General features: G+C 44.7%; 3 protein-coding genes across 5 annotated transcripts in view; 1 reads left to right on the plus strand and 2 right to left on the minus strand.

Annotated features, from left to right (window-relative positions):
• STARD9 (StAR related lipid transfer domain containing 9) overlaps positions 1–3,837 on the minus strand; it is a 132,237-nt gene extending 128,400 nt beyond the window's left edge. For all 3 annotated transcript variants that reach the window (XR_010990284.1, XM_068162231.1, XM_068162230.1), the window contains exon 1: positions 3,724–3,837. Coding sequence is in view for 2 of the 3 variants with exons in the window: in XM_068162231.1 (XP_068018332.1) it covers positions 3,724–3,770 (47 nt within the window). In the remaining variant the exon portion in view is untranslated. The remainder of the gene's footprint in view (positions 1–3,723) is intronic.
• A 2,804-nt stretch (positions 3,838–6,641) lies between these two features.
• Positions 6,642–13,254, minus strand: HAUS2 (HAUS augmin like complex subunit 2). The gene is made up of 6 exons (XM_068162234.1): positions 12,972–13,254; positions 12,230–12,322; positions 10,065–10,134; positions 8,383–8,515; positions 7,123–7,231; positions 6,642–6,989 (listed from the first exon to the last, which is right to left on the minus strand). The coding sequence occupies exons 1-6, from the start codon at positions 13,215–13,217 to the stop codon at positions 6,837–6,839; spliced, it is 804 nt and encodes a 267-aa protein (XP_068018335.1). The 5' UTR covers positions 13,218–13,254; the 3' UTR covers positions 6,642–6,836.
• On the plus strand, positions 13,246–19,577 carry LRRC57 (leucine rich repeat containing 57). The gene is made up of 6 exons (XM_068162235.1): positions 13,246–13,356; positions 14,175–14,349; positions 15,547–15,682; positions 16,742–17,010; positions 18,248–18,433; positions 18,975–19,577. The coding sequence occupies exons 2-6, from the start codon at positions 14,266–14,268 to the stop codon at positions 19,014–19,016; spliced, it is 717 nt and encodes a 238-aa protein (XP_068018336.1). The 5' UTR covers positions 13,246–13,356; positions 14,175–14,265; the 3' UTR covers positions 19,017–19,577.
• The last annotated feature ends 1,688 nt before the right edge of the window (positions 19,578–21,265 follow it).

A 21,265-nucleotide genomic window follows, 5' to 3' on the forward strand; every position in this document is an offset into this window, starting at 1 on the left:
CTGAAAAGTCAGATCTGCTATCAGAGCACCCACTCTGCACACCACCCTGTTGGCATACTCCACAGCAGAAATCAAGAAAGCAAAAGAAACAACACTCCTAGTCCACATAGTTACGTGCTAGCATTGAAAGTCTTTCCATCAACAGCTTCTGACTGACAGCCAAAAATAACATTATGCTTTCCTTCCAAAGTCTAATACCTAATAGACTGAGCACAAAGATGCCCAGAAGTAAATCACAGAGGGATTTCATCAACTCCCAGTTAATATCTGATGATTACCTATTGCTATTGTCAATTTATAGCACCCATTCAAGCTTCCATATTTCATCCTGAGGTGGAAATGTATTGACACGGAACAAGTATCCATGTAACCACAAAGTAACAACTCTTTTTTAGTATGTAGAATAGCAAGCATGTAATAAAGATATTTTTAAAGCACTGTCACTGCAGGGAACATACTTGAGGGGAGTTATCCCCAGGGCAATATTTTGATGATAAAAAATTTGTTTAGTCTGTTACAGAAAGACTGATGGCATTATGGAGAACATTGGCTGTAAGTTATTTAAAGTTTAGGCAAAACTTCAGCATTCTGTATGACTGTACTGGCTTTATAATGGTCAGGGATTATTTGTGCTTAGGAGCTCTTTGTCAAAGAATGCATTATGATGGGCGCCATAAAGGCATGGAACAAAAAGACCACTCTCTGCCTTATGCTAAATGACAAGTTGCAATTGTGATAAACGTGGTTTATAAAAAATGGAAGCTTTAATCAGAAAGCAGGATTTTATGAACTCTAAAATTAACACCTTTTAACATCTGAACATTCTGTACATTTTAAGGTGCAAACCAAACATTCATCTGCCATTGTAAATTAAATTAAATGAAGCAATGAGCAAGTGAAGCCTAGAAACAACCAACTAACCCTCTAGTTCTAGCCTTTGCCTGCAGCTTTTCAACTTTTGGGACTCTTCAAAAGCAAAGTCTAATATTTTTGGCTGGATTGGTGAATATACAAACTACAGTGCTCCAATCCAGTTGAACTGAAGTTTTTCCACAGGAAACTTTCTTTTTAAAGCACCCAAGAGATCCTAGGAGCTCTGGCAACATGGGCACCTGTTTAAGGCAATCACAGTGTGTGTACAAAGAGAGCAAGAGGTCTGACCACAATGTGGAAGTGTTATAAGAAGCTGGAATAGAAAGAGCAGGCCTTTCTTTCCACTGAGAGCTTTAGTCCTTCCAATGTCTGTCATGGTTTCTGTAAGTCTTCGCATGCTCAGTATTTGCCTCAAAGTCCTTATATTTGGACAACTTTGGTAAAGGCTAGAAAGCAAGTTCCCATGACAGAGTCATCACTGAGAATATCCAATCACTTACCATTCCCATTTGTAAAAGACAAAAATCCACCTTGAAATGCTTTTGCTGACCTCAGGTGTAGTAACAGTACAAGGAACTTGTACTTCGTGGTCAAACACTACAAGATGGGTCTCTCCTCCCTATTACATCTGTTACACTGCCACAGGACAAGCAGATGGAATTACTTAACAGTCTCTTAGCACTTAACCCTCAGGGTTTCCACTGTCACTTCCATACAAACATTTCTGTTTCAGCACCAGATTAGTTCCTCCCATGTGCAGAAGGCTGTCCACCTACTCAATCTTACCCTTCTCTCCAAACTACCTTCCCAAACAGCTGGCCCACACTGACCATATTGAAGGCTTTCTTGTTGCTATACTTTACCTGACAGACTTATAGGTGCTTTATAATGCTATAATGATATATGGACTGTTATGCAATATTTTGTTCTATCCATTGGGGGAAAAAAACACATTAAGACAGACATGGTACAAAGTTCTTCACCAAGGAGAGCTTGGTGAGAGGGAAGATTACCTGCCAGTTCAGAATAAACCTTTAGAATAAACCAAACCAGGTTGGAAGAGACCTTCAAGATCATCGTGTCCAACCCATCAACTAATCCAACCCACCCAAACAGCTAACCCATGGCACCAAGTACCCTAACAAGTCTCCTCCTGAACACCTCCAGTCACAGTGACCCCACCACCTCCCCGGGCAGCCCATTCCAATGGGCAATCACTCTTTCTGCATAGAACTTCTTCCTAACATCCAACCTGAACCTCCCCTGGTGCAGCCTGAGACTGTGTCCTCTTGTTCTGGCCTCAGTCTCTGGCCTCTCTAGCCTGACCATTAAAGAAACACTCATCTTAACTTATGTCTCCCAGACAAATGCTCTTGTGGGAGCAACAAACACATCATCAATTGTGTCATGAAATATACTGCCAAGCCATACTTTTAAATACTTTCCGTCTCCAGTAAACTCTGCAAGACTGAAGCAAAAGGGTCCTGTTGTCTGGATAACTTACTATCATTACCAAACTGTCATTTACTGTCAATACTCAGCACTTGGGTACTGCTTTTTACTTCTAGAGACCATCACAGCAATTTATTCAACCAGCAAATGCCAAGAACAGGCAACAGTATGGAAGAAAACAAAAACCAAACAGTACCCCCAAAGCTAAAGCAACACTAAGCAATGAAAAGTTAAACTTTGCTCACTGCAGTGCTACAACTCTTCTTACAATATGCCAGTATCCATTAAAATCTGTTCCATTCACAACTGTACAACAAATCAGAACTATGCTAACCAAACATGTTTTAAAATTAAATTATGGACACGGTGTTTTTAAAAATCTGAATGACAAGTAAAACACATGGAAAACTTGGAAATCACTTTCTACCTTTGTCTTTCCTAATTAAGATTATCAGACTTGGGTTGAGTGTTGGTTTTTAGTTTTTAAATGTGGTGTCTTTCCTGGCTAAATAAATAAAATAAATAAAATAAAATAGATGAGTAAGAACATTTAAGACTCAAAAATGCCCTAGTGTACCAATGGCTAAATTTTCTGGCTGAGCATTTCTTCAAGAATCACATTCATTGCTTGAGAGACTTATTTATCACTGAAATCAATGCAATCAGAAGACAACGTGAGGGGTTCAGGCTAAAAAGAAAGGCAGCATCCAATCAAAGCCTTGTCCCCAGCGCTCATACCTCTTTTCAGACCATTTCTTCCTCAAGTGCTACAGCACTGCTCCAACAGAGAATTACCACTCATTGAAATTTTGGCTGCTTGCTTTTCCTCTTCCTTTTCCTCCCCGAATTTCCAGTCTTTAAGGTTTTAATTATGTGTTATACTCAAACAACACCAGAGCACAGTGTTACGGCATCTTCTTGTTTGTGGCAGTTGTCTTCCAACCGTCCCACTAAGCTTTTGGGATTCTGTTGGAGCCAAACAAGCCGGGAGGGCGCGGAGCGAAACGGGGAATATCCGTCCCTACCTCCCGCTGGAAAAAGCAGCCGCAACAGACGGGAAAGGAAGATTCCCTGACACTGGATGGCAACTGTCCTATTCTGGGGAGCTCAGGAAGGCGGAGGTCAGCCAAACAGCTGTAGTGCGTGACTTCTCCAAGAAACTTCCCAAGTCCTGAGTGAGCCGGAAAGGGGTCCTGCCACGCCTCGTACCTCACCGTTACACTGCCCAGGCGCCTGCTGTCCCTCTCTCAATCCCAGCGAAGCCACCGCACGGCGCCCTCCCCATCCCCGCCGACAGGACCAGCAGCACCCGATCACCCCTCGCAGCTGCCCCATAACTGCTGTGGTGACCGCGACCTCTCTGTCCTCCCTCCACTCCCCGAACGCGCCCCGCCGCACCTTTTGCTCAGAGGCCGGACCCGCACGGCCACCTTGACGTTAGCCATGATCCAGCTCACACCCCGCCGCGGCGGCCGCCCAAGCCCCGCAGCCGCATCACGCCCCCGCCTAGGCTCCCCGGTGCTCGGGGAGGGGAGGAGCGGAGCCGTCCGCCCCGCCCCACCGCCCAGCCTTGGAGGGGGGGTGAGGGGGGACAGAAGATAGTAGGGTGGGGATGGCAGGGCTGCGTCCAGTCCGGCCTGTCACAGAGAGAAGGGTCTGGCCCGCCCCGCTGCCAAGGGGAAGAGGGAGGAGGGCAAGGAGGGCTCGGCCGACCCGCCGCGGAAGGGAGGGCAGAGAGGGCCTGGCCTGGGCAGCCCCCGCGGAAGGGGAAGAGAAACTTTCCCAGACGGGAAACCTCCCCGGACTTTCAGGAAAACTCTTCCCAAAGCAGTCCCACGGCAGCCTCAGCACACGAACTGGGGTTTTCCACCTAAAAAAAGGTTCGAGCGGGACCTCCAAACCAAAACCCGATGGTTTCACGGGAGAAGTCGCCGGGGATACCTTTGGTACCCCAGCAGCGCTACCGCATTCCCTTTTGCAGCAACATCACAGCCCGGGTTTTACTTGAATGACAGCGGTCCGATTAGATGGGTGCTGCCCTGAAGATACTCGCTGGGGTCCACCCGCCAGAAACCAGTGTGCTTCACAACGAACTGGCAGTGCAGTCCGACGTGTTTGATCACATTTTTAAAACTTGTACTAGAAATTCATAGAATCAGTAAGGTTGGAAAAGACCTCAAAGATCATCAAGTCCAACCTGTCACCACAGACCTCATGACTAAACCATGGCACCAAGTGCCACATCCAATCCCCTCTTGAACACCTCCAGGGATGGTGACTCCACCACCTCCCTGGGCAGCCCATTCCAATGGCCAACAACTCTGTGAAAAACATTCTCCTCACCTCAAGCCTAAACTTCCCCTGGTGCAGCTTGAGACTGTGTCCTCTTGTTCTGGTGCTGGTTGCCTGGGAGAAGAGATCAACCCCCACCTGGCTACAACCTCCCTTCAGGTACTTGTAGACAGCAATAAGGTCTTCTCTGAGCCTCCTCTTCTCCAGGCTAAACAATCCCAGCTCCCTCAGCCTCTCCTCATAGGGCTTGTGTTCAAGGCCTTTCCCCAGCCTTGTTGCCCTTCTCTGGACACATTCAAGAGTCTCACTCTCCTTCTTCAATTGAGGGGCCCAGAACTGGACACAGTACTCAAGGTGTGGCCTAACCCCTGCTGAGTACAGGGGCACAATGACTTCCCTGTTCCTGCTGGCCCCACTATGCCTGATGCACTGTTTAAAGTGCACAGCACTCCACATTTAATTAACTTCACAGTAATTTCTGGAAGGTCGGTATCCCTTCCTTAGTAGTGCTAAAGGAAAGCAAGCATTTTAAATTCCTTTGAAAGTCTGCAGTTACGTAGGTTGTACTTGTGGCAGAAAATAAAATAGTGAAACTTCCAAAGCACTGTAACTGAAATCAGCATCACTCCTGCACCAATAGAAGTTTTGCACTTAAATACAGAAGGCACTGAAAACTGGGGGAAAAAAATATGCTTTTAGAATATTGTCCCTGTCAGCTACTGACGTTATTGTGAAGATGTGAGAGCAAGCAGCATCAGCATAGGCAAAGTGCCAGGTTCAACAGACAATTCCTGTTTGATTTTTGTCAGTGTTGTTACTCATTTTTAATTGAGCTTTTTCTGGGTTTGCATTTCAAATTATGAGAAATTCTGAGCTATACTTGAATATTGAAGTTCTGTTCAAATTGCCCGTTAGCAGTACTATTTATTTGTCTTTATTTCTTCTTGGAAGACAACTTACCTTTAACATCTTTATTGATGATCTGGATGAGGGCATTGAGTCCATCATCAGTAAATTTGCAGATGATACGAAGCTGGGGGCAGGAGTTGATCTGCTGGAGGGTAGAGAGGCTCTGCAGAGGGACCTCGACAGGCTGGACAGATGGGCAGGATCCAACAGCATGAGATTGAACACATCCAAGTGCCAGGTTCTGCACATTGGCCACAACAACCCCATGCAGTGCTACAGGCTGGGGTCAGAGTGGCTGGAGAGCGGCCAGGTAGAGAGGGACCTGGGGGTACTGGTTGATGGTATGCTGAACATGAGCCTGCAGTGTGCCCAGGCAGCCAAGAGGGCCAATGGCATCCTGGCCTGCATCAGGAACAGTGTGGCCATCAGGAGCAGGGAGGTCATTCTGCCCCTGTACCCTGCACTGGTTAGGCTGCACCTCGAGTACTGTGTCCAGTTCTGGGCCCCTCAGTTTAGGAAGGATATTGACTTGCTGGAGCATGTCTAGAGAAGGGCAACAAAGTTGGTGAGGGGCTTGGAAGACAAGCCCCATAAGGAGAGGCTGAGGGAGCTGGGGCTGCTTAGCCTGGAGGAGACTCAGGGGTGACCTTCTTGCTCTCTACAACTACCTTAAGGGAGGTTGTAGACAGGCAGAGGTTGGTCTCTTCTCCCAGGCAACCAGCACCAGAACAAGAGGACACAGTCTCAGGCTGCACCAGGGGTGGTTTAGGCTGGAGGTTAGGAAGAAGTTCTATACAGAGAGAGTGATTGCCCATTGGAATGGGCTGCCCGAGGAGGTGGTGGGGTCACTGTGACTGGAGGTGTTCAGGAGGAGACTTGATAGGGTGCTTGGTGCCATGGTTTAGTTGATTAGGTGGTGTGGGATGATAGGTTGGATGCGATGATCTTGAAGGTCTCTTCCAACCTGGTTTATTCTATTCTATCTCCAGAAACATTAAATCAAAATTACAATGATACCACACCACACATACCTTTGAGTAAGGTATGGGATTGATCCTTTGGACCCAACACTTCTCCCAGTTCAAGATCCACCACAGAGAAGATAAAACAAATAATTACAAACTGGGAATCAGTATTTATTTCAAAAAATGTATCCCTTTAACCATCCAAAAGAATGAATTGGCATACCAATGGCAAATGGTATTAGCTAAACTCTACTATCTCCACAGCCAGTCCTCCAATAATGGATACAGCAAAACAGGAAGTATGCTCAGCTCTCTGGGATGTGGCAAACACACATGTATTTGTCTTCAGTACAAACTAGAAAGTCCAAAGTCCAACTCAGCAGTGTTGTGGAGGCTGTCATAATACACTTGTTTTTGCGTGTCTCTCCATTTCACTATTTGGTCTGTCAGGTCCTCCAGGTCCATCACAAGCACTTCTGTTTTTGTCAAAGCAGTGTCCTGAAGCAGAAAGAGAGTTAGATTTCATTTCCATACGTCCTGTCAATCTAGCAGCACGTAAAAACAACCCAAAGAACCAAACACTGAATTCTTAATGATGGAAGAGACAGAAGGCTGGTCTTTTGCTACTCACCATATTCTTCATGATGTCTGGCACCTGAGGGATGGTTCTTATGGCCTGTAAATGGCTTTCAAGCTTCTCAATGAAAGTCACAGCCTCGGTCAACAATTGCACTACATCCCTACAACCAAAAATGAGACCCTTACTCCAAAGTTGTGTGAGACAACAAAGATTTAATGCTTCCAAGCTCTTATGTCTTTCCCGTGGGGGTTTACTTAGTCCTCCTTTCCACATCTACGCAAGTTCCTAAGCACCTAATTGCTTTCTCTTCAATTACACTTCCTTCATGACTCTCACCAATAAATAGGGCAGGAACTACAGAAGTGAACATGTGCTCCTTCAGTAGCTGGACTAGAATGTTAGGCTGTAAAGACTGTATTTTTAAACTATGCATTATGTATGTCTGGAAATCACTCACACACTTGTTCTGAGCAAGTCACAGTGGAAGCAAAACACCAAATGCTGAAGTAACAATTCAAGCATTTAACACATTTGCCTAAAACAACACATCACAAATTATTCTGTAATCTTCAGAAGGCAAATAACCTAAGCAAATACTGATAAAGACCATGTATCACTATCTTCCAATGCATTTAGCAATGAATACACTACTAGCTTTTAGCTGAGATTCTGCTAGCATTTCTTTTATTTCTAGAGAAGTGAATGTGTGGTAGTTTTAGGCTATGCCTTTGAAATTTTTTTCACAGATCTTGAACAAAAAGTAGTAAAGATGCAAATAAGTCACTATTGGGTGTAAAAAGGAAAATAATGATAATTCTAAACAATCCCATTAGAAAGATAATGGCTTAAGCAAGTAATGTAAACAATTTCCCTCTCTTCTCCTTGCTTGGGCTGGGAGATAGTAACTTCCTTCTGCTTGACCTTGGTTGCACTGCTTTTGTTGTGACTGGTATTAAGTTCTCTGCTTCTGTCTCTTGTCCCTTTTGTACAAGGGGGCAAGGGGGAGGCAGGAAGGGAGATGCTACTAGCTTGCCCTAGTCCTTGGCCAGGGGGGTTCTTGTGCTGTGTAAATATCTGTAGATATTGTAAACACTGTGTATTTTGTACATAATCATTGCATTTCATTGTAGACTGCAGTTTTGCTTGTAAATACAGCTTTCATTTGCTTCCAACTGAGCTGGTCTGGCAAAATTTAGTGTTGGGGGAATTTTCAACCCACCACAGAATGAAAGCATGTGATTTTCACTGCCTATTAGATCAAATTGATACGGACTCATGCAAACAAAGAATAATTATTTTCTATATGCTTACTTGTGGAAGGTAGCTTCAATGGGTAGGCTGTTTTGACACCTGGGCTTTACCAACATCTTCTTAAGAGCCTTCTTGTTTTTCAGTACAGCTTCCAAGTGCTTGTTCATATCTTGCAACATCTCGCATTTTTTGCCTACAAAATGAAATTGCAAAGTTGAATCTCTTGTCCTGCTACAACAAGAGCAATAGATAGAAAGAAGTCTGATCCATGTACACTCAAGAAAGGTACCATTAACCAGAATGGCTTTTCTTGGAGTGTAAAGGACTTAACATTAGCATGCACCTCAAAGTCCTAATACTTATTTTTTAGAGACATATCTTGGTTAGTTTACTTAACACTACAGAGAATGCAAAACAATTGTCTTAGAGATGAAACTGACTTCTTAAACTATACCATAGCACTGAAGTACTATGGTACACTTCACTAGCCTAACATGGTAGCAGCAAGCTAGAATATTTTGAGGCATCCAACAAAATGTAGTAGGAAAATAATAAAATCAAAACATATGGTCCCAAAATTCTATAATAAAGATCCAAATAATTGTAGGGGCATACAGACATAACAGAAATAGAATAGAATAGACCAGACCAGGTTGGAAGAGACCTTCAAGATCGAGTCAAACCCATCATCCAACACCATCTAATCAACTAAACCATGCAACCAAGCACCCTATCAAGTCTCTTCCTAAACACCTCCAGTGATGGCAACTCCACCACCTCCCTGGGCAGCACATTCCAACAGGCAATCATTCTCTCTATGAAGAATTTCTTCCTAACCTCCAGCCTAAACCACCCCTAGCACAGCTTGAGACTGTGGCCTCTTGTTCTGGTGCTGGCTGCCTGGGAGAAAAGACCAACCCCACCTGGCTACAACCTCCCTTCAGGTAGTTGTAGAGAGCAAGAAGGTCACCCCTGAGCCTCCTCTTCACCAGGCTAAGCAACCCCAGCTCCCTCAGTCTCTCCTCATAGGGCTTGTGTTCCAAGCCCCTCACCAACTTCGTTGCCCTTCTCTGGACACGTTCCCACAAGTCAACATCTTTCCTAAACTGAGGAGCCCAGAACTGGACACAGGACTCAAGGTGTGGCCTAACCAGTGCAGTATACAAGGGCAGAATGACCTCCCTGCTCCTGCTGGCCACACTGTTCCTGATACAGGCCAGGATGCCATTGGCCTTCTTGCTGCCTGGGCACACTGCAGGCTCATGTTCAGCCTACCATCAACCAGTACCCCGAGGTCCCTCTCTGCCTGGCTGCTCTCCAGCCACTCTGACCCCAGCCTGTAGCACTGGGATTGCTGTGGCCAAAGTGCAGAAACCAGCACTTGGATGTGTTACATCACCAAGGTACTGGAAGAGCAGCAAAGGAGCACACAAGCCAAGAGAAGCAAATCAAGTTCCTGATGATCTTGGAACCCCTGATGCTTCACTGACTGTGGGGTGCTGACAACAAAGACCATTATTTTTGGAGAGCGAGTTACGCATGGAGCTTCTAGTGAGACAGCAGAGTGTGCAAGCTCAGAGCATGGAAGCATTCTTCAGGGGCTAATAAACCACCTGCCACCTCTAACAAGTTACCTAGTGGAGAAGGCCGCAGTACCTTCTAGAAGTGTCACAGACAGAAAACAAATCTGCTGCTCAAGTCATTTAACACTTGTCATTCTTCTAAAGTGCAGCCACGCTTACCTAAGTAAAGAGGGTGAGTAATGTCTGCTGTATCCTTCTCCAACTGCAGAATTTCAGCTTTCAGCTTCTTCTACAATAGCAACATCAAATGAAATGAAATGTTAGTCTGCTCTCTGGAATGTTTCTACTACTAGGTCAAGGGATATTTTTTTGTCAATAAAAAAAGACTGCTTAAAAAAACCCTAAACAATGTGGTGCCTTACTGGAGATTTGTGCTGGAAAAGACAAATCCTGCAATTACTTCCTAAAACACAAAAACTTACACAGCCTACAAAGCACTTCCATAGTTGATATTCTACTGAAGAACATCTCACAGCCCCAGGATGCCTCCTTCTGGCAAGGACTGTTTTGTGTTGCGGTGTTTGCTGTGGGAGAAGCATTCTCAGGTGAAGCTTCTGGGTTTAATTCTATCCAAGGATAAATTAGCAAAAGAGCAGGAGATTGCTTCCTGTGTATTAAATAATTGTGGCTGTTTTAGCTAGACAAGACTGAGGGAAGTATAGGAGAGGACAGTCTCTCAGGACATGGAGAGAAGTGCCGCTTTCCTTTCCACGATCATTGAAGAGAGGACAAAACCAAACCAGCTTAAGTCGTAACACATTGAGCACGTCAGAGTACTTTGTATGTGAAACCTTCCAACAAAGGAGGCCAAGAAGCCATCATACTCAGAACTGAAAACTGTTCCTTCTTTCTGATACCAATACAAAATGATGCCAGCTGTTTAAACTCATTCTCTAAGGACTTACATGGTAAATCTGTCATCGTGCTTTGCAGTAGAACTTTCATAGTATCATAGTATCATTCAGGGTTGGAAGGGACCACAAGGATCATCTAGTTCCAACCCCCCTGCCATGGGCAGGGACACCCCACACTAGAGCAGGCTGGCCAGAGCCTCATCCAGCCTGGGCTTAAACACCCCCAGGGACGGGGCCTCGACCACCTCCCTGGACAACCCATTCCAGGGCTTCCCACTCTCATGGTGAAGAACCTCCTCCTCACATCTAGCTTGAATCTCCCCACCTCCAGCTTCATTCCATTCCCCCTAGTCCTATCACTACCTGAGATCCTGAGAAGTCCTTCCCCAGCCTTCCTGTAGGCCCCCTTCAGATACTGGAAGGCCACAATTAGGTCACCTCGGAGCCTTCTCTTCTGCAGACTGAACAGCCCCAACTCCTTCAGTCTGTCCTCATAGGAGAGGTGCTCCAGCCCTCTGATCATCCTCGTGGCCCTTCTCTGGACACCTTCCAGCACCTCCACATCCCTCTTGTAATAGGAGCTCCAGAACTGGACACAGTACTCCAGGTGGGGTCTCACCAGGGCTGAGTAGAGGGGGAGGATCACCTCCCTCGACCTGCTGGCCACACTTGTCTTGATGCAGTCCTGGATCTGATTGGCTTTGCGGGCTGCAAGAGCACATTGAGAGCTCATGTTGAGCTTCTTGTCCACCAGCACCCCCAAGTCTCTCTCCTCAGGGCTGCTTTCCAGCCAGTTACTGCCCAGCCTGGATTTGTGCCTGGGATTGCCTCGACCCAGATGCAGGACCCTGCACTTGCTCTTATTGAACCTCATGAGGTTGGCTTGTGCCCACCTCTCCAGCCTGTCAAGGTCCCTCTGGATGGCCTCCCTTCCCTCCAGCGTGTCTGCTGCACCACACAGCTTGGTGTCATCAGCAAACTTGCTGAGGGTGCACTCAACTTTGTAGCTGGTGGAATTCACATTGTGTAACTTAATAAATGCAGGTTTTGTACTAGTGAGCAAAAAACCACCATCATAAAATACAAGCTAACCAAACAATTCAAACACTTGGAAATGACTGCTTCTTGCTAACCAACAAAATGGTCTGGTTGCCTATAAAGAAACAAAGTGTTGTGAACTGAATTCAACAGCAAATGCTTTGTCCTTCAGTTTCTTTGGAAAATTTCACTCAAAGACGCAGGCTGCTGTGTCTTTCCAGTTTCAACACAAATTTTTATTCCATAGTTTTCTTATTTTCTCTATGACAACTCAGTTAACTGGGGACAAAGTGCCAACTGTTAGATAAACTGCTGAAAAACACCACAAACGTGAAACAGTCACACAGGGCAATACAGTATCTCATTGAGTGCCAAGGATTACCTCTAAACAATCAAGTCTTGAGTGTACACTGACAACAGTACAGGCTGTACCTCATTGATTTCAGCTTGCATGTTTGCCATTTTTTCCACCTCTGAGAATTTCACAAAGCATGGGGTTTTTCTACAGGTTAGATCCAATGCCTCCTGTGAACGGAAAACAACGGGGTAAAAACGCAGTCAGCAGCAAGAATATACCAGACAAATTCTCAAGACTGACTTTTCATATCCTGAGATTACTGCAAAGTGTAACACAGTAAATTTAATCCGAAAGATCATAAAATACATGGACTATTTTGAGGGAAAAGAACACAATTGAAAAGAGAATTTGTTAGAAGGCAGTAGAAGACCACTCTCAATGGTACTGGCTTGCATGCCACCGGATCATACTAGTGGAGGAAAAAACCCTCACGCCTACGTTCCAGAAACACACATGCTGTATGTAGGTATGTAGGTATGGCTGTTCCTAGTAAGGAAAGCTACCATCGGCCAAAACCCAGAAAAAACTTCTCTGCCTTTCAGATAAGAAGGCGTTTAAGCCACCAGTGCCACGGCACAGCGCTAATTTCACAACGCAGAGGCGGACCTGCAGCGGGCAGGGCTCTGAAGCAGAGGTTTGCCAGCCTGGAGGTTGAGGCGAGGCGGCAGGAGGCTGACCGGGCACCTGCACTCGAAGGAGAGGCGCAGGCGGGAGAGGAGAGCTGCGGCACAGCACCTGAGCCACTGCTTCTCCAAACCTTTTCGGCAGCGAGGTTTTGTCACGTTGCTATCTTCATCGCGGTCCCCGGACCCTTACCTGGCTGACGACGCCCGCCTCCAGACACCGTGCCAAGAAGGCGGCTGCCGCCGTGGGCTGTCCCACCGTCCAGGGCCGGGCGGTGGCAGGCGCCGCGCCGCGCCACAGCCAACTGCCCTCCCGGCCTTGCCCCCATCTCAGCCTGGATGTGCCGACCGGGGATTCAGAGCGCTGACGCTCCTCCGTTCTCGCTACCCTGGAACGCCGTTGGAGCAGCGACTCCGGCGGCTTGTGGGCGGCCGCCATGTTGGGTGTGACAGGAAAGGAGGTGCCCTGCGTCCGGTTCCGGGGGAGCCGGCGGCTGCCGCTGGAGCGCTGGTTCTCGAAGGGCGGAGACGAGCACGGGGGCGGGCTCGGTCGGGTCTGCGCCGCGGAGCCTGGACAGGTAAGGTGGGCTGGGCCGGGCCGAGCTGCGCCCGGCTGTCCCCTCTGGAGCAGCCTACGGGACCGGGGCGAAGGCCAGGCGGCCGTAGTAGGGCTGGAGGAGCTGAGACAGGTAGAGCGGGGCCTGCAGCCGGTGATTGCTGATTCCCTCCCTTACCGGGAGTTCTGCTGACCCGCTTCTAGCCGTGGCACCGGGAAATGCTTCCATCACTTGGACTCCTCGTCCCGGCTGTTTGTTTGCTGTATTTGTCTCTCTTCCCCACCTTTGAACCTGACACTAATCATTCGGCCTGTCAGCTAGAGTCGTTAATCCTGGGGATTAAAGCCCGCTGTAGGTGTGGGTGGTGGATGTCTGTGTGCGTTTAGTCACAGCCAAAGAGTGAAGCCTCTGAATTGAACAAATGTTCCTGAAGAAGTACGTAAAGCTGTAGCAGCAACAGCAAATAGGTGCTGGTAGATGCCACTAAAACCATGGCCAATCTCCATGGAGAATCTCCTTGTGCTTCTGGGCCTTGAAAGAGGAGCAATGCAGAAAGCATGCAAGTTTCCCACTTAGTTTAAGCTCTACTTGTCTCTTCTCAATATTCAAACTGCTAAGGAAGACACCCCAAGCTTTTAAGTTCAAGGTTTTGGTTCTGAGGAAGATGAAATGCAGCAGTGGCACAGTTCAGTGTGTTGAAATTCGTGAGGTCTGTGGTGACAGGTTGGACTCGATGATCTTTGAGGTCGCTTCCAAGCTTAGTGATGCTGAATACTGAATGCTTGTAGTGTTGAAGACAGTACGCACAAAAATGACTTCTTGCATTTGCTTTATCACAGAGGCTTCGGATTGCAGTTCGCCAGGGCAAAATAACAGAGAAACTGGACGAGACTGTCACTTAAACTGTATGCTTGACAGAGAACTGTTAGGATGGGGAACAGTGCACTAAAAGCCCACCTGGAGACTGCACAGAAAACGGGTGTGTTTCAGCTGACGGGAAAAGGACTGACGGAGGTACTGTAACTGTAGAGGAGATGTGGCCTTATGTGTGTGTGACTGACACTTTTGGAGAGAAGTTCCTACCCCGTTGTCATGATGTACTTAATGCATGGATTTCTTATAAATAGTGATGAATAATATTATTTTGAGTACATTTTTGTTTCATTTTGCAGAGCAGACTTGCTTGTACTGTCTTCCTGTTGAGGAGTCAAGGTGCTTGTATGCATATGAGCTTATGCTTTCGAGTGCATGTATGTTCAAAAAGCACTGGTTATGATGTTACACATCATAAACTTGATCATAAGCTGTAAACTTGAGGGAAAACATGCAAATGTTATATCCATATTGTCACTTAGAAAGATACTCCACAATTTGCCATGTTTAGATTATTATGCTGGATGTAATGGTAGTCATATGAATAGCCTGTACAGGCTGTTCACTGGGCTTTAGGCACCTGGAAGTTTATTGTGTCGAAAATTGTCTTGACTTGCTCAACCACAGAAAAACACAGAATGGCTGGGAACTTTTAAGTCAAGTCACAATTCACTGGATAGTCAAAATAATTCTATATTGCAGTAATTTTCCAAGACTTCTCCAAAGTATCTTCTTCCACTGTCTACCTTCTCTCTTCCCTTTTCCTTTCCCTAACCAAAGGAGAATCAAAACCACTGGCCTATTGACCAGGACTCGCTTATGGCATTTGTCAGGTTTTTCTCGTTTTCTGCTCATCATCAAGTGCAGATTAAAGTGATACAGGATGTAAATAAGAGTAAAGAAATTTGTTTACATAATTATTTAAAACAGAAAGCAAGGAAAAAATGTCCTAATCCTATTCTGCTAAAACATAGAGTTGTTACCTAGCTGTGGAATGACGAGCATGTTTAAGGAAAACACACAAGGGGAATAAAACATAAACAAGTTTGTGTCATGGCATATCTCCTTCTCCCTTTTTAATTATTTGGATTAAAAAATCCTCTTCCTAGATGTCAGATTGTCTCCTTTGTCTGCCTTTTCCCTTCCACAGATGAGAAAACAGTCTAAAAAATATGATTTGCCAACTCGGTTGCGTGCTGTCGTGATTGGATGCTGTGGGACACATGTGACAGCATGTAATAACCATGCAAATCTGAAATAAAATTTTAAGCTGTGTAACTTGAACATTCAAAGTTGTATAAACTATTTAAACACTTTATCTTTCCCCCCCCTTCATAGTTTCCTGAAGATCTGCAGAAGCTAACAAGCAACTTAAGGACAATAGACCTGTCGAGCAACAAAATAGAGGTCTTGCCACCGCTCATTGGAAAATTTTCCTTTTTGAAGAGCCTTGCTCTAAACAACAACAAACTGAGTATGTCTGCTAACTAATATCTCCACAGATATTTAAAATAATAGCCAAACCATTTAATGCTTTTCAATGATTTAACTCCCACAGGATATAAGCGGGGCGTTTAGCCACCTAAACCGAGCTCTTTGGAATTCACGTACAGGATTAAAAATAACCCCAAACCCATAAGTTCTTCAGAACTCGTTGCCAACTTAGTTGTACTATCAGTTTTACAATAACATGCAAGTACTTAAAGCCTTAATGTTTCTGTGCTGTGACTTGTCTGATCTGAAGGTTTAGCAGTGCCAGATGGTTTAGTACTTGAATAGAGAACAAGTGATGTAGATGACCTGCAGAAAATGTTGCTGGGCATTCAGTGGTTGTGACTGTTTCTGTTGGACAAACGTCCAGCTTTGTGGAAAAATTAGGATGAGGTGATGAAACTGACTTTTTAATGTGTTGTATGTGAACTGCCTTTTTGAAAAACAAGTGTAATTTACAAACCTCTTTGACTCTGAAGGGCAGCTCAGGAGTGCTACAGGTTATACATGTGTGAGGGTAGAATGAGGGCTGAGTGAAGGCCGGCAGAGCTTACCTGGTGAGACTTTTGTGCTGGTATGTTATGGCATGAATTACCTGAGAACTTACTTATGAGTGATTTGAGTAATACCTTTTAAGGGCAGCAGCAGACCCGAAGCTGTGAATTGTGTGGTACTTCAAATGTCATAGAATACATTGGCAAAGCAGCTAGTAAGGAGTATAACTGGTAGGCTAAAATGCTCATGTAGTGTTCTCAGCCTGTGATTTGAAGGTCTGTCTCATCTGCAGATTATTTTTAAGTTATTTATGGGAGGTGGTTAAAAAGCACATATTGCCAGTGGGCTTAAAGTTCTGTGCAGGGATCTGTGTCTTCATTGGGAAATGGGGGCGGAAGTCCTCTGAGAAATTACTGCAAGGTTTTTCATGCAGAAGGTTTTTTTAATTAAATGGGTATGTGTAATAGTATAGATAGCTCTTCCCACAGGTAGGAATGTTTACTGCTCTTTGTTTAGGTCATCTCTTTGTTTTGTGATTTATTTCTAGCTGCTTTACCCGAGGAGCTGTGTAAGCTGAAAAAACTGGAAACGCTACACTTGAACAGCAATCACTTGAGGCAGCTACCAGCTGCATTTGGACAACTTTCAGCTCTCAAAACCCTGAGCCTTTCTGGAAACCAGCTTCGGACTGTGCCTACACAACTCTGTGGTCTTCGCCATTTGGATGTAGTAGACCTTTCCAAAAACCAGATTCAGAACGTGCCCGACACTGTGGGAGAATTGCAGGCTATCGAGCTCAATTTGAATCAGAATCAGGTCTGCTAAGATACTGTGGGCAGGTGGATTCAGGACATGGTTTTTCTTGGACTTAGTACATCCACAGCACTGGTTAGGCCACACCTTGAGTACTGTGTCCAGGTCTGGGCTCCTCAGTTTAGGAAAGATTTTGACTTGCTGGAACGTGTCCAGAGAAGGGCAACAAAGCTAGGGAGGGGTTTGGAGCACAAGCCCTATGAGGAGAGGCTGAGGGAGCTGGGGTTGCTTAGCCTGGAGAAGAGGAGGCTCAGAGACCTTATTGCTGTCTACAACTACCTGAAGGGAGATTGTAGCCAGGTGGGGGTTGGTCTCTTCTCCTAGGCAGCCAGCACCAGAACAAGAGGCCACAGTCTCAAGCTGTGCCAGGGGAGGTTTAGGGTGGATGTTAGGAAGAAGTTCTTCATAGAAAGAGTGATTTATCATTGGAATGGGCTGCCCAGAGAGGTGGTGGAGTCTCCATTACTGGAAGTGTTTAGGAAGAGACTGGATGGGGTGCTTGGTGTCCTGGTTTAGTTGAGTAGATAGTGTTGGATGATAGGTTGGACTCAATGATCTCAAGGGTCTTTTCCAACCTGGTTTATTCTATTCTATTCTAACAAAAGCCAAGACCATCAAAACTTTATAGATAAAATACATCTCCAGGACACAACAAAACTGAGAGAGCGTAACTAGAATTTATGTACTGATATATCCAACTGCCTGATCTGACTAACAAATCCTGAATACAGTAATGCAGAAAATTATCTGAACAGTTGTTGAGTAGGAATCTGATAAATAGATGTGTAGGTTGCCTGTCATTATGGAAAAGAAAAATAGTTACTTGTATTTTTGATCATCAGTGTTCCTTACACTGACGATCAAAAAACATGCAGTTCCAAGAAGCATTTAATCTGTACTTTTATTTTCATGCTCCTTTCTTTTTCAGTTCATAAGTACTTTGTACTTGGTGTCATAATGATACCTGATTGTCACTTAGGTCATTTATGGACCCGCCCGTGGGTTTAGGCTTTGGCTACAAAGGTTTCCTTTTACCCTGGGGGATCCTGATTTGGCAGGGGGGGGTTGAACCCAAAGATCTCTAGAGGTCCCTTCCAACCTATAATGTACCATGATACTGTGATATTGTTATGTAGTTACTGTTAACATAGTTTATATTTGTATCATGGTAGTTGCTCCATATTAGTCTGAAACAAGTCACTTAAAGTAATTTCATTTTAATCTATTTTATTTCCACCAGATTTCCCAGATCTCAGTGCAGATATCCCACTGTCCACGCCTCAAAGTCTTGCGCTTAGAAGAAAACTGTCTAGAACTCAGCATGCTTCCTCAGAGTATCCTCAGTGATTCCCAGATCTCACTGCTTGCAGTGGAAGGCAATCTCTTTGAAATCAAGAAGCTCAGAGAACTGGAAGGTTATGACAAGGTTTGTGTCTTTTTCCTTAAAGAAGCTTATGGTGAAGTACCTTTCCCAGTACCTCATCAGAACATGAAGCTTTCATGCTGGTGAATAAAACCACAAACTCTCTACTGATACTGCCACTGGTACTGGATTTGTAACAAATTTCAAAGTTCTTGAAAGATGTAACTTTCTCATAGGTTTCAGGATAAGCTTTCTTTCATCAGCATCTTTGGAAGAGTGGTTAATGATGACAATTGTGTCCCCGCTGAGGGACAAAAACCCACGGATGCTTCCTGTTAGGAAGCATTCTTTGTTCAAGGTCATTTCATCCTCAACACTTGAGCTTTGACTGTTCAGTGCTGTGAAGACTTTCCAACATTAATCTGAATTACAGCAAGTGGCTGAATTCTTGGTTTTGCATTAGAAAGTCAAGTTTTAGTGGTTACAGCTGGGAGATGAAAGTATGCTTTATATGCAGAGTGTTTCTGCATCAGAGTAGAAGCTTAGCTGCTTTCAAAAGTGGTGAATCTTGTATTAATTTCTGAATCTTGGATTTTGTTTGCAGTACATGGAACGATTTACAGCCACAAAGAAGAAGTTTGCGTGATTCTACCCCCACATATTCCCAGTAAGAAGAGTTACTGACTGAAGCACCTACTTCACTGACTTTAACCTAGACTGATGAAGGAGATGAACCCAGCATTCCTCCTCTGGTAGTCTGATATGGTCTGTCAAGGCCACATTGAATAAACTTGAACTAGAGACCACGGGTATTGAACTGTTGAACCTGTCCAGGGGCCAGTTTTGGTTTTTGTGCCACTATAGCTTTTGACACAATACACGTTCTCCTTTGGCAGGGCTTGCTCTTTCACAGAGGAAGGGAAGGAGCCTTTCAAAGTAAGTTCTCTTTTGTCAGGAAGCTGCCTGTTAACTTGGGAGAGAACTCTTTCTTCTGGAAACATTTTTCCATGGTAGCACATGGAAGTTCTACCACCAAAGCAGATCTGAAACATTGTATGTCTTGCAGAAAGCCCTACCACCTACAAAGCTTTTACAGAGGAGGTTTTAGTTTACAGCTTGGATACTTTTTTTTTAATGAAACACAAATAGTTGTGGCTAAGTGTTTTATGAGCTGCTTCCAGTAAAGAAATGCTTTGAGCACTCTCCATTCCTGTTTTCCTCTATGGGCTTTCTTTTCCCGTAAGCAAGAATTGCACTATGCACTACAGTCCACTTCTGCTCGAGCTGTATCAAATCAAAATGAGGTTCATCTTCAGTGTGTTCTGTAAAAATGTATAGTACTGGAAAATACCCTTGCACTGACTCCCTCTGTACAGAGCAATACTGAAAGTTTGAGTTGTCAGCCTACTGCTGCTGCCTTATTATCAAAAGCACCTAGAAAGAGCTAAAATATATGCAATTATGTAACTTAATACTGAAAAGGAAAATGTACTTGTTTATTTTAGTAAATAATTTTCAAAAGAAAAAAACAATAGAGGCTTATTTGGTGTAACTGCTGCTGTTGTCACTTCAAGAGGTAGTACTAAGCTATCACTGAAAGCCATCACTTGGGTACGTGGTGAACTAAGCTGTTGGTAACAGCTACACTTCAACTTCTTGGGGAATGCAGAGGATTTGGGTATGTCAACACTTCGGTATCAATCCAGGTAATATGTCTTTTGTGCTCAAAATAGTGAAGCAGAAGCTGTACTAAGTACACTTCTTGGCAAGATAAGCATGGATGCATCCACTCCTAATGAAACTGTCTTACAGGAGCTACTGTTCTACGCTTATTATTTTCCTACAAGCAACCAGAAAGGCATTTGGAGAGCAAACTCCTTAAAGTTGGTGTAATCACTGTGTGTATTCAACCTCTTCTGCCCTCTGCAGTTAAGAAATTAAGTTTCCACATGAGACCAAAATGAGGGGGAAGGTTGACAGTCCAGAAGGGAGAGCCATGCTCCAGGAAGACCTGGTCAGGCTGAATGAATGGGCTATCAAAAGCCTTATGTAGTTCAATGGGGACAAATGTGGGGTCTTGCACCTAGGAATACATAACCCAGGAGTGCAGGCAGCTCAGAGCAGGATCCACAGCTGGAGAGCAGCCCTGCGGAAAGGGAGGTGGGGGTCTTGGTGCATAACAAGCTCAGCATAAGCAAACTGTACTGCAGCACCGAAGAAAGGCAGCATGATGCTGGCTTGCAGCAACAAGGACATCACCAACAGCAATAAAAAAAGTCATTCTCCCTCTCTACTCAATGCTGGTTGGACTATACCTGGAGTAGTGTGTGCAGTTTTGGTACCTGCTGTACAAAAAAAAGATGCAGATAGGCTGGGAAGTGTCCAGAGAAGGGCCACAAGAATTATTAGAGGAGTGGAAGAGGCTGACATGCTGCTTCTCTTATTTGCTTTTCTGGATTCTTTCATCTGTTCAAAAAAGATATGTAAGAAGATACAGTAAAGCAAGACATTTCAATGCAATTAGCATTGCTACTAAATTCTTACTGCTTTTGGAAGCATCTGAGAAAGTAAGTTGACATATTACTAGCATATGTAAAAAAAACCCACACACCTTTCTGTTACTCATTGTAAGGCTCCTTTGCTATCTTGGAATTGTCACAACTACCAAAAATTCTGTAAAGCAAAGGCAAAATGCTGAATTAACCAAATTTGTCCCTAACAGAGGAAGACTATTTAAAGGAAAAAACCCTAGGTGATACCCTCACACGTTTTAGCTCACAGCAATAAATAACTGTGCCTGAGTCACTCAGTAGAGCACTGCTTGGTGTATTTCAGCACTGTATGCAATCCATCAATACTAGTTCAATACTAGAAGTTTCTCAGTTTTCCATTCTT

Source organism: Melanerpes formicivorus, unplaced genomic scaffold, assembly GCF_026170545.1.
Source record: "Melanerpes formicivorus ecotype bairdi unplaced genomic scaffold, bMelFor1.0.p_v2 SCAF_62, whole genome shotgun sequence".
Classification (NCBI taxonomy): Eukaryota; Metazoa; Chordata; class Aves; order Piciformes; family Picidae; genus Melanerpes; species Melanerpes formicivorus.

Excerpts from the sequence above, each read along its gene's own strand:
- HAUS2 (XM_068162234.1), bottom strand. The coding sequence starts at position 13,217 with ATGGCGGCCGCCCACAAGCCGCCGGAGTCGCTGCTCCAACGGCGTTCC. Across the intron at positions 12,323-12,971 it reads AGGCGGGCGTCGTCAGCCAG|GAGGCATTGGATCTAACCTG; the intron begins GTAAGGGTCCGG and ends TTCCGTTCACAG. Across the intron at positions 6,990-7,122 it reads CAGACATCATGAAGAATATG|GACACTGCTTTGACAAAAAC; the intron begins GTGAGTAGCAAA and ends TTTCTGCTTCAG.
- LRRC57 (XM_068162235.1), top strand. The coding sequence starts at position 14,266 with ATGGGGAACAGTGCACTAAAAGCCCACCTGGAGACTGCACAGAAAACG. Across the intron at positions 14,350-15,546 it reads CGGGAAAAGGACTGACGGAG|TTTCCTGAAGATCTGCAGAA; the intron begins GTACTGTAACTG and ends CCCCCTTCATAG. Across the intron at positions 18,434-18,974 it reads AACTGGAAGGTTATGACAAG|TACATGGAACGATTTACAGC; the intron begins GTTTGTGTCTTT and ends TTTTGTTTGCAG.